General features: G+C 35.8%; 1 protein-coding gene across 8 annotated transcripts in view; it reads right to left on the bottom strand.

The window, feature by feature from the left end:
* BIRC6 (baculoviral IAP repeat containing 6) overlaps nucleotides 1–13,205 on the bottom strand; it is a 317,039-nt gene that overhangs the window by 229,175 nt on the left and 74,659 nt on the right. For all 8 annotated transcript variants that reach the window (XR_011165250.1, XM_069072166.1, XM_069072160.1 and 5 more), the window contains exons 6-9: nucleotides 11,151–11,233; nucleotides 8,115–8,337; nucleotides 7,879–8,039; nucleotides 2,944–3,002 (exon numbers count right to left, since the gene is read on the bottom strand). Coding sequence is in view for 7 of the 8 variants with exons in the window: in XM_069072166.1 (XP_068928267.1) it covers nucleotides 2,944–3,002; nucleotides 7,879–8,039; nucleotides 8,115–8,337; nucleotides 11,151–11,233 (526 nt within the window). In the remaining variant the exon portion in view is untranslated. The remainder of the gene's footprint in view (nucleotides 1–2,943; nucleotides 3,003–7,878; nucleotides 8,040–8,114; nucleotides 8,338–11,150; nucleotides 11,234–13,205) is intronic.

The raw sequence follows: 13,205 nt of genomic DNA, 5'->3' as shown, positions 1-13,205 counted from the left end.
TCCCAGTAAGGGTGGGTGACAAGGGAGGAAGGGAATGAATCTGGAATTCGAAGCTTTAAAATAAAATGTTTAAATACATACCTACACACACATATACTATTATTAATATTATTTTACATGTAACTAGGAAATAAGATATACAGGCACTGGGGCATAGAGATCCACCGTACCCTACTGGAAAGTCTGAGGGGGTATGGGAGAAGATATGGGAGAGAGCAGATTGGAGGAGGGGATATCCAGTGGGATCCCTATTTTGGGGTGGTGGGTAGGGGGAAAAATGGGGACAAAATTTGTAACTCAAAATCTTGATGAAATGAATGATGTAAACTAGAAGTTAATAAAGCATGTGATAAAAAAAATAAAATGATTTAAAGACTGGAGAAGAAATACGATTTTATAACACATAACATATATTTGCCATTAAGCATTCAAGTGACATGAAGGTACGGTATGAAGGAAATAAAGGGGGAAAGCATCAAAGGTTGCAGACTACAAAGAGAAAACAATTATATACAACATTCTAGAGTCAATATGAAAAGAAATTTGCAACATAATAAGTATGTGTATATGTATTTCAAGGCATGAAATAATTGGATTAGATCAGAAATAAATTTCACTACAGGTGATTTAGCTAAGAAAAATATAGTATTATCAGCAACACTATATGTATTTTCAAACAATTAATACGAAAAATCAATACAAGGATTATTACTATCATATTGCCAAAAGTGAATAGACTTTGTAAATGTTTTCCAAGTTGCTAAAAAGAAAAAAGGGGATTGCTTAAAACTAAGAACAAAGGCAAAAAATAGTATAGAATTCAAAATCAAACAATCTGACAAGACGAAAAGGACGACCTCAGAGGTCGACCTTCTACACAATGTTGAAATTCATTCTAAAACATGGAACAAATGCTTCCACTAAATTTAGTTAGTATGTAATAATCAAAATGCCTATTTACTCACCCCAAAAAACTGAGAAAGAATTCCAATATCCCCAAATAAAGATATGAAATCCATGAATGTATTCTAGTCCTTCCATAAATAATCATTTCAGGATCCATCATCTCTTCAGATCACATGTTCAAAATGTCTATTATCTAGCTAAGCCATGGCAGCAAAAGAACTTGGCAATCACCCTTCACCAAACCATGGTAACTCAGAATCCTGTATCAAGGGTTCCCCCTTCTAGTGAACTTTAACCCAAGCCTGTTCAACCCTAAAAACTGCCTATACTGGCACTGAAACCCCTCACCCTCTCCTTCTCAGCAGCAATCACTAAAAAAGACACAAAAAATAAAGTTCTTACCAAGTTCTTTGGTGCTGTCAAATAGTTCAATGTCAGAAAAAGAGATATTTTATCAATGTCAGAAAAAGACATATTTTATCAATAAAAATAACACTCAAGTATGTTGGTACAACAGAATTACCTCCCTAACATTCCAGCAATGGATATTATTAATTAATCAGGTCCTATTATCCAATTATCCACCAGGTCCTATTATCAGTTTTACCAATACAGAAGCTGCTTAAATTTCTCTCCCTATCAAAAAGTAAGCTACCTGAAAGCATGGATTATCTCAGTCTCGTATCTGTATTCCCAGTGCTTGATCCAATGGTTTACAGAGTAGAAACAACAACATCTAGTTATTTAGCACCTAGGCTCCAGAAACCATACTAAATGCTTTACAAATAATACCTCATTTGTTAAGTACCAAATAAATGTTTTTTCATTTATTCAGTCTCTGAACAGAGTAATATTTATTGTTTTTTTTTTTTTCATTTAACCTGACTATAAATTTGGCACTGGAAGGCTTTTTAGCCCCACCATTCATTTTTCAAATGAGAAAACTGAAAACTAGAGATAATAAAAGACTTGCCCAAGATTACTTAAGTAACAGCTATCAACCCTCCCACACTGGTGAAATGAAAGGAATTTTTTTTTTTACTTTTTTTTCCTTCATATCCCCAACACCAAATAGTGTACTTGGTCAAAATAAGCACAATCTTTGCTGAACTTATCCGAAGATATAATGGTGAGGCTATAAAACTCAGGATGGCAATTAGGGAGCTAAAAACTATTAAGACATTTCAAAGAGAAAAAAGATCACCATGTACTTCAGGTTTTTTAATATCATTTCACATTGGCATCCATCCTATCTCTCTCCAGAAGCAATTTAATTCTTTAACCTTCCAAAAGCAATCAGTGCTCATCTTACCCCTACCCTTTATGATTTCATGCATTATCATGAGAAATCTCTGTACAAATTTTCTACACTAACAGAAATTGTAACCTAAGATTTAGTAGAAATTTTGTAGATTTGCCTGAGAAACAGGTGAAGTGACATACCCCAGATCATGTAGCTATTAAGTGCTAGGTATGGAAATGAACACAGATTTTCATGGTTCTAAGTCCAGCACATTATCTCGTTATGCAAGGCTTCCTATACAGAAAGATGTTACAGCTTAAAAGCATCTTCCTCCAACCTTTATCTTTTTTAAACAAAATGTACTAAATCATTATTTGAAATTAGCTTTACGAAATTAGGATTATCAATTTTGGTACCTCATGTAAATAAAAAATTAAGCTATTCTATGTTTGTTAGCTTTTCATTTTCTGATTCCTATATCACAACATTCCTATATCACATATAACATTCACTTGTCATTAATTACTTGGGGTCAAACGCCATCTCCCTTCTCCCTTGCAAAATATTTTATTTAAATTAAATATAAGTAGTCTCAAAGGTAAATCTAGAGCCACTTATTCCAACCCCCTATCATCTCTCAGTCAAAATATTTTTGAGCAGTCAGTATATGTGCTTTGTAAGCCTATATTATCCAAAGATATATAAAAAAACAAGCATGCTCTATGACCAGGTTGAATCCACAGCTCTAAGTGTGAAGGGGAAAAAAATAATACCAAGCTTCATTTATCACATACCTGTCACTGATTCTGATCTGGAATGCTCTTCACTGTCTGAATCGTCCAGTAAGTCATCACTTAAAAAAAGAAACAAGCAAATAATTTTATTTTCAATCCAAAACATGATAACAGACATCTAAATCTGAGTACACACATTACATAAAGCATACAAAACCCAACAAAATTCCTAAAAATATTAAAATCATGTAAATTACATTATATAAAATTACTTAAGACATAACATTTAGCAGTACTACCATTAACGTCAGTACAACTTATCCTCAATATTTCCTTTCAGTACCTTCTATTAACCCTAAAGGATTTACCATAGGGAGGTTTGTAGAAAAAAAAATACTGTAACAGGAAATTATGTTTCGAAGTGTAAAACTGGAATACTGAGATTTCAGGAACAAGTCTACAATTCCATGCTTGCTAGGAAGGTATGAAAATAACGGCATTAAGAAAACTTAGGGGTTTTTTAAGGTAAACTTGGATATATATATTTTTTTAAGTTTATGAAGCTACACCATTCAATTCAAGATCAGAGGAATTCTAAACAGAAAATAATAGAAAGAAAAGTTTTGAATATTAATGACCCATTAATTTTGGGAAGTTACCTGAGTCACAGATTATTGTTCCCTGCCCATGATGCATATTTTCAAGTTACAGTTCAGAACTGAATGAAAGCTATCATTAGTGTAGCCACCCCAGCATCACAAAAGTAACTTCATCCAGCTTTTTCATCTTATAACTACCCTCTAACCACACTTGTAGAAGTTAGAAATCATCTAGGTTAAGAGAAATTCTGGCAAAGTTCAAGAAGTTCAGTACTTCTTAAATGCCATTAACTAAAAATCCTCTAGCAATTTTAACTCTACTCAGAAACACCACCCCACTAATTGAAAACATGGGGAAGGGGGGTGGAATTGGGCTTAACTGACCTGCCCAGGGTCACACAGCTAATAAATGTCTGAGGCCAGATTTGAACTCTGATTCTCCTGACCCCAGGGCCAGTTGCTCTGTCCACTGTAGCACCTAGCTGTCAAAGGACCACATTTTTATATTTATCTCATTTAGCAAAAGATTTATCAGAAGTATAATGTATAAATACAGGGGAGGATATGATAACTTTGATCTGAGTAGTTAAGGAATGTCTTGAGAGTTAGGATTGTGCACCTTGTAGTAAGGGACAAAAGTCACAAACTTACATCTGTAGTTCACTGTGTATATAATAAAGAACTAGAAGAGAATGTGGGTGCGTAAAGTCTGTGCCTGAATCAACTTCATATTCCCCTCAATACACAGAACAGCTCCTTGACCACAGCAAGTACTTTAAAATACCTGTTGAGCTGAGTATATAATGACTGGTACATATTATTAAAATATAGGAGATTTTATTTGAAAGTCCCATTTAAGTTTAACAAATGAAATTGCATGGCAATTATTTTTTTAAGTATGTGCAATTTTTCTTTTTATTAATTAATTTGTTTTTAGTTTTCAACATTCACTTCCACAAGATTTTGAGTTCCAAATTTTCTCATCTCTCCCCTCTCCCCACCCCAAGATGGCATGCAATCTGATGAATATTTCCCTCAATTTGCCCTCCTTTCTATCACTGCCCCCCTTCTCTTATCCTCTTCCCTTCTATTTTCCTGTAAGGCAAGACAAATTTCTATACCTCACTGTATGGCAATTATTTTAAAACACTAGTATCATTAACAAGGCTAACATATATACCTACAGAGTAAATGGCTTGTGTGTTTCATATAATTTTATCATAACTCAGTGAAAGTCAAAGTGGAGTCTCATAACTGATATCCCCACACACTCCTTTTTCCTCAAAATTCATTACCTTCCTTCCAGCCTTAACTTCCAAATTCCTTAGACTGGGATTTCTCTAACTCTTGAATTTAGATGGAAAAGAAGGCTTTTCCTTATTTTTGAACAGGTTAAATTTGCCCAATAGTTTCTAGGTCTTGCAAAATCTTTCCAATGCCAGACACAACTCAAAAAACATAAATGCAACTGAACAAAATTTTAGCATTGCCCAAAATTCTACACATATCATTCATTATTCAGGAGAATCACTTGTCATTGTACAAGACTTAAAACTACTCCCAGAAGTTACAGTCAAAGAAAATAGCAAATTCTAATTTTGGTTATGTTGACATTTGGTAGTGTTTATTTAGGTAAAAACAAATACAACAAATCTTAACTAAGCACTTACACTGTGCATAGAGCTAAAATGTTTAAAATGTAGCATTAGCAGAGAGACAACTAATTTTACACTGTCATGTTTCAAATTATTAGAAAATCTTTAATTTATCAAAACTAACAGAAAGAAATGAAAATATGGATGCTCATACTTATTATCAATATGGTAATGTTGTTGTACTTGGAACACAAGGTAATAATTCATATTAAAGACCCATTTGAGGCCTTGAATAATCACACTGATTCAGCAGAGACCAGGATTAACATTTACTGCTTTCAACTAGGAGAAAGGAAAAAAGATGATGAAGTGGTTAAATGGGAAGAGCAACGTAAAAGCACCATTTCACAAATATTCCATGAATCCTGAGATTTAGATGTTAGAATAAGCAGGAAGAAGACATCTAAGTTTGTACCAGTATAAAGATATTCTAAGAGCAGAGTAGGGTCAAAGGCCAAGAGACAAAGGTGAAATGATAGTTATTTTTTGTCTACTAAGTTCCAATGACAACTCTTCCCTATCACAGGCTCTTGGCCCAGAACCTGAAAAAAGAGCCCAAAAATCTAGGCTGGAAACATGGTATATGGTGGAGTCACATCTGCTCCAAGATTTATTCCCAAAACTGGCTTAGTCTTTATCCTGAAATGCCAAACATACTACAAAAGCGAAAGACTTTTTTTACTACCTTCAACATTAGGTATTTATCTATGTTTATGTACTGTCTCCCCAAAGACTGGAAGTTTCTTGAGGGAAAGAGCTATTTCATATCTTATGCTGCCCCAGGAAAATACACAATGCTATACACACAGTGAGGTAGAATGTTAAACAGAATCTATCAACAACCACTTATTAAGTATCTATTAGGTGCTTAATCAATTAACAACCACAGCCCTCCAAAGTATCATATTTAGCGATTTTAAATCATGTTTAAAACTGTTTAAAAATCAAGAAAAGGGATTTTCTTTTAAAGAACTCCCATGCCAAACAATGCCATTTGGAATTTTAGTGTGGGAGAGGAGACAAATCAGTTTTATTTCCCCTACATGGTTTTCACCAAATTCTGATAAAACAGAGACTACCCATAGGTGAAAGCAATTAAGTATCCAGCAGGAAAATGCTCAATTAGAACCACCATATTACCAAACAACCATAAGTACTTCTTCAACACAGCTTTTCCCCATTATTTCCTCAATTACTCTCACCTAACATAAATCTCAAAGACAAACTTCAACGCAGTTTCTTATACACTAATTCCTATACTCAACTTCAAAGTAACCTGGACAGAGCTAAGCAAAGAAAACATAATTTCTCTTCCTTTTTTGTATTATTTATAAAAGGACAAAATCAAACCAAGTCTAAGACTTATGTCACAGATAAAGCAAATTATTATAGGGTAACAAAGAATCTAAGACTTTATGGGTAAAGAGCTATCTATATAAACAAGAGTTCTTATCTGTATTCTTTTCTTGCCTGTTCCCTTCACCCAATTCTGCTCCATGAAGCTATCGCCCAGGTCCTTAATAGCTGTTCCTTCATTCACTGGCACCATAACAGATCCCCAAAAGATGGTGGCAATTCATTCCAGATACCTACTTGCCTACTCACAAGAGCAATATATATTACTCTGAGATCTGAATTAGTTACACAGAGAGAATTACAAGCCTCCACAAAACCAAAGTAGTTGATTGAGAGAAGTTACATAAACTGTAGGCTCTTTTCCTACTTTAAAGAAAACAATAGTAACCATAAAAAACAAGATCTTGAGAGAGATTCTAGAAAGGTAAGCTGAATAGTTAAAATGGCATTTTAACAAAGTTCTTCTAACATTGCCATATTCACTAAAATTTTGTAATAAGGCTGCAATAAAGTTAGCCAATAACTGGTGATGTGATGTCAATGATGTCCCATATTCTCTGCATATCTCTGAACCATTTTACTGCTCATTAATACCAACACAATGAGTGAACAAAACAGAGGAAGAATATTTAAACCAGTCAATTAGCTTCTTAAGAGATCCACCAAAATATTTTGTGAGAAAACTGGATAGCACTTATGCTACAATGAAGAATTTTTATTATGTTTTTTCTGTTATCCTAATAAATAAAGTCTTAAAATTGACTACAATCAATCCTACAGAGAAAAAGCTACATACTGTTGAAGAAAATCTTTTTTTTTGGAGAAAAAAGATATAAAGTTATTTTAAGTAAGGTGGATTTTAGTGTAAGTAAAGCAGATTTTAGCGTGTGTAGAGTGGATTTTTGTTATTCCTTAGAGTTCAGTTTCCCAGGATCCATGGCCATAACAATCTCTTGTTCCGAGGGATCCCCACTGAGGCTTGAGGGGATTTAGGGGGATGCACAAGCTGTCTCAACTGACCCCACTAAGATGTAGGAAGAGTTGCACCCTCCCCCTGCCCCCACCCGTCTTGCAAGCCCCTGTGAGAAGGGTGATTAAGAAATGCTGTAGTTTGTCCTCCCATTATCAGCAATCCTCTTCTGAGAAAACTAGAGTAGAATAAAGTAAAATTATTAGCCTCTTCTTAGTGTCTTTTCTTTCTGACAAAATCAAGAGTGAACCTGTGCTAGCAACCCTCCTGTGTTCTGTGTTTATCTGTCTTACAGTTATCTCCACTGATACCATAATGTCTGATTTCTTAAATCTATTAAAACAGAGAAAGACTTTTCTGTCTTTTTGGTAGAAATTACAAAAAATAAAATAAAATTCAAGAAAATGTTTGATACCTGTCTCCTTCCAATTTTGGTATATCTGAGCAGCTAGATGAATCTTCCAGCCAAGCTAAAGTTGGTCTCCTTGAATCAACTCCTGAGCTTGGTTCTCCCAATAAGACAAGTTGTTGTACAATTGCTGGATCATATGCATTTATTTCAAACTTTAAGTGCACCTAAATAAATAAAAAATATAGGTTTATACTAATTTTTTTTCATTAACACTTTTCATGTTTCAAATAAAAACATACCTTCATAAGTTTGGAAACATCCCATATGCAGATCTTTCCTCGTTTTGTTGCAGCAGCTAGAAAATGAGGACAGCTTCCAGAACCAAAGCAGGATATTCTGTCAGTGCCATCAGTACAGGGAAATTGTGCTGGACTCGTTGCAAGTGTAACTGACAAGGGTACGTTCTGCGTGTGTTCACCTTTCACAAATGGGCAGTTTGGGGAATGTCTCTCATGTTCAGACCTTTACAAAAGATTTTTTAAAATTACCAAAATATCTAGCAGATAGTCTGCTCCAACAATTGAAAGCAAGTCAAAGATAACACAAAGTATTCCTTATTAAAATGATGGCATCAATGCATCCATTTCTATAAGTCTCCCTTAAAATAAATCTTACTGGCTTCATCAGCTTAGATTGTGACTGCCTTAAAGGGACTACTGAGGTCAAGCTTCTGTTATTTAGTTCCAAATATGAGTCACAAATACAGTTCACAAAATACCAGCGTTTAGCTTATATTTATTGCCCTACAACTGATGTCTACTCCATCAATGGCCCCATTAAATTAAGAGGTAAGGATCAAAGATGCAACTTACAGTCCAGTCTATCACTCTTCTTTCCTATTTTGCCAAAATTCAAATTGTTATTCCTACATCCATCTTTCCTCTGGTCTACACATATAGCCCTCTTCTTCAATGAATCAATTTGTCATCTTTCATGTGCACAGCCACATATATACACACATGTGTCTATGTATATATATATATATATATATACACATATACACACACACATATATGTGTGTGTATGTAAATGTGTGTATAAGTGTGTGTGTATAAATATGGCTCCATAACCTCATCAATGTTAGTATGTCACCAAGAATGAAAATTGCAACCTATCCTTTTCTTCTTGTGAAATGTGGGACCATATCTTTCCAAAAGTAGATCAGAGATGAACTCAACAAAGAGGAAGATGTGTAATATTAAAAAAAAAAACAGTACAACAACACTCAGGCTATCCATCTGCTATCTATCATTCAATACATGACCAACAGATGAATAGTCAGAGATGACCTTGGATGGTGTTCTGATTACCATACATTACTGGTGGCATACTAAATCATGCTTATTCCTCCCTGGAAAGGTAGAAAAGGATTCAGGTTGTGACATTCTTTAAACGAAAAAAATGGAGATTTTATGTTTGATGTTCAAAATAAGAGAGAACCACTAATATTTACTGAGCAGGGATATGACAAGGTCAAACCTATGCTTAGGGACATCACAGAGAGCTAAATAAAGGATGGACTGACCTGAGGAGAGACCTCAGGCATGAAAATCAACTAGAAGGCTACTGAAATAGTCCAGGCTGGGCATGAGACAGGCCTGCACCAGGATGTGGCAATGTGAGAAGAGAGAAAGTAGCATACAAAAGAATTGCTGTGACAGTAGAATCAACATGACCTGGCAGTAGATTGAATGGGGGGCAGAGGGGACAGAACAGAGCGAGAATTGGTGAGACTAAAAAAATAAAAACAACAACAAAAAACACCTAGATTGCAAACCCAGGTGTCTGGGAAAATGGTGTCCTCAACAGCATAAAAAAATTTCAGAATAGGGGATGAATTGGGAGAAAGATAATGAGTTTTGTTTTATACTGAAGAATATATACAAGATTCTAACCATAAACTGATTTCTACCACTAATGGGCTTTTGGACTCCCCATCAGTATATTAATACTTAAAAAGGAAGCAAATAAACCAGTCCAAGCCAAACACAACGATGAAAGTAAATTTACTATGAAATAAATGGTGCAAACAATGTATCCCTCAGGCATATAGTTTTTTTTAACTGTGTGCTCTTTAGCATAGAATTCATGCGAATGCTCCTCTTGATTAAAAAGGATAATAAAAACAACTATATTATAAAACCAGAAAAAAATTACCTAAGCTCTTTGAGAGGAGGGATTGTCTCATTCTAAATGACTTATTTGTACTCCCAAAAACTATTACAGTGGCTGACATAAAGCAGGTGCCTAATAAATGCTTACTAACTGACCTACATGATAAGTAACACCTATTTCCACATGTTTAGAAATCCATAAAATCTAATCCAATTCTGGTAATGAAGGCTAACAGGAAAGGCAAAATATATACTAGAAAAAGCACTGGCAGTTAACCCGCATTCAGAGTCCTCAGTAGGGTCACCAAGGCAACTAGAGTTTTGATCTAGGTTAACTATCAGCCCAGGAGGGGAAGAGGATGCTTACTTCCTTTCCACAGCAGTCCCCATACTTCACAATCCTTAAACATTACTAAAATCCCTAACCTCTCACATGTGATGTTGTACCATCACAACTGAAGGTCCTGTTTCTTTGTCATTTCTCTTAGGAGATGTGCTATTCTCCACTGTCAAATTACTCTTCATCTTCAGAGGGGTTGAACTTCATTGGACATGTACAACAAGGACTTAGGCCCGACTCTTAGCAGGTGAAACACCCACTTGCCCAGGGAAACTACACTCAACTGGCACAAGCCTTCCCATACCCTTCTGCCCTAGCTACTCAAAAGAACTTGCTCCAGGAACCAGAATTCATAGTTAGGAATCTGTCTGGATTTTAGTCTTGACCTGTCACTAAGTAATTATGTGATAAATTAAGAAAGCTAAAATCTCCACAGGCCTCAGGTTTCTCACCAATATAAATAACCAAGGGATCAAATGAACTCAAGACCACTAAAGTTTCTTCTATCTCCACAATTTCATAAAATGATCATACATCACTATATGCCCCTGAATTTATCATCCACGAATTTACGGCAGATATTTTAAGAAAAGAGAAGACTTATCTTAGAGACTCCAAATCATTAGTTGTAACCAAGCAGAACAAATTCAAACGGCACAACATAATAAGCTTATTATATATGTGTTCAATACAAGCAACACTTTCCAATGCTCCACCAGGTCAATATACTCATCGGTGTTATTACAAGGCAAGAAACAAATGATCTGAAATCACTTGTGTGACTGAAATAATCTCCACTATGTCAAGACATTGAGACTTACCAAGGTTCATCAGTAGGCTCCCAACAAACGAGACATACACTACAAGTAAAACACATGGCTCTATCATCTCCAGATGAGGCAGGCTATATAAAATGATATGGAAAGGGCAACAGTTAGGCATAGTAAAAATGTTAAAAATAATCAACCAATGTGGCTAAGAATCATGGTAGCAATAATAAGTATATCTTTAAATTTTATATTTCCTTTCAATGAATATTATTTAAAGGTTATTTAAGTATTCATATTTTCAAAGAAAACCTCCCTCCCCTCTCAAAAAAATCTGTTCTTTTGGGGCTTTGTCTTGGCAAAGATAGTGGAGTGGCTTGCTATTTCCTTTTCCAGATCAATTTTTTTCAGATGAGGGAACTGAAGCACACAGGGTTAAGTGACTTGTCCAAGGTCACAAAGCTAGTGTCTGAGATTAGATTTGAACTCTGGTCTTCCTGACTCCAGGCCTGTACTCTATCCTCTGTGCCACCTAGCTGCTCTCACGTTCCCCCCGCCCCAATTACACTAAATTTTAGTCTTCAAATAATATTACTTAATAAATGCAGAACTAAAATTCATGATATGATGATCAACTTAAAGTTAGAAGAGACCTAGGAGGTCACCTAGTTTAACACCCTTACTTGACAGATAAGAAACCTAAAACACAGAGTTTCAGTGACTTACCCAAAGTCACACATAGTAGGAAGGAGCAGAGCTCAAATTCTAAGGCAAGGTCTCTGAGTCAATCCTGAACTCTTTCCACTACAATACCAATGTCTCAAATACTTTTTAAATTAATAAGTAAAATATAACCTAAAGTAGAACATTAAATGCATTCTTTTTTTTTTTATTATTTTAAGCAATGAGGGTTAAGTAACTTGCTCAAGGTTACATGGCCAGTTATTTCTAGGTGTGGTGCTAAGTATCTGAGCCCAGATTTGATCCCCAGGTCATCCCAACACTGGAGCCGGTGCTCTTACTCGCTGAGCCACCTGGCCACCCCTAAGCAATTGGGGTTAAGTAACTTGCTCAAGGTTACACAGCCAGGTGTTTCTGGGTGGGTGCTAAGTGTCTGAGCCCAGGATTCGATCTCCAGGCCATCCCGACACTGGAGCCGGTGCTCTTACTCTCTGTGCTACCTGGCCGCCCCTAAATGTATTCTTACCCAACAGAAAATGGGAAAATGTTGGTAGGTTTAATTTAAAAAGATCAGTTTTTTTTTACAGTAGAATACTTATGTAAGAAACAATGAAAATTAACAAACAGAAAAGCATATCAATCTTAGTGGACTGAAAAACTTCAGAGAATGTGTTCCCCTAAAAACTGAAGTTTATTTAGTTCAATAATGCTCCACAAATGTAATGAGGCTCAAAAGGTTATTATTATCAATACTTTTTAAATCCTCATTGTACACCATACATAAGGAGTATTTTGTTATCCTTTTTAGTTTAGTTTCTCAGGATCCATGGCCATGACAATATCTAGTTTCCAGGTATTAGCTAATAACTCCCAGAATATCCCCAAGAATACTAGATAGTAATTCCTAGAATAATAGTGACAGTCCTACTGAGGCTATGCCATGAGATATTTACTATAATTGCGCAGAATAACAATATTGCTAAAGTTAACTAGTGAGCTTAATGTTGGCAAGATGCCTTCTTTCTCTCTTGCCCTATAAAGCAAGTGGGCACTGGTCAGTGAGTGGGGGAAACCATCAGGAACCCATAGGGGAATCTGTGTGTACCTTGACTAGCCTCCACTGAGGCTTGAGGGGACTTAGGGAAGTGAACAAGCTGTGCCTGCCTCAAATGACCCCACTAAAATGTAGGGGGAGTTGCCTCTACTTCTCACCAGCCCCTGGAAGAATGGTGATTAGGGGGGAGGCTAGGTGGCGCAGTGAATAGAGCACAAGCCCTGGAGTCAGGAGGACCTGAGTTCAAATCCAGCCCCAGACACTTAACACAAAAACTAGTCATGTGACCCTGGGCAAGTCGCTTAACCCCAACTGCCCTCCAAAAAGGAGAAGAGAAGAGAAGAGAAGAGAAGAGAAGAGAAGAGAAGAGAAGA

The sequence above is a fragment of the Petaurus breviceps genome, unplaced genomic scaffold, assembly GCF_028583685.1.
Source record: "Petaurus breviceps papuanus isolate PSGF00001 unplaced genomic scaffold, PetGlider_PUasm1.0 90845, whole genome shotgun sequence".
Classification (NCBI taxonomy): Eukaryota; Metazoa; Chordata; class Mammalia; order Diprotodontia; family Petauridae; genus Petaurus; species Petaurus breviceps.
The sequence above is the reverse complement of the archived record's forward strand: the minus strand, read 5'-3'. Positions and strand labels throughout refer to the sequence as shown.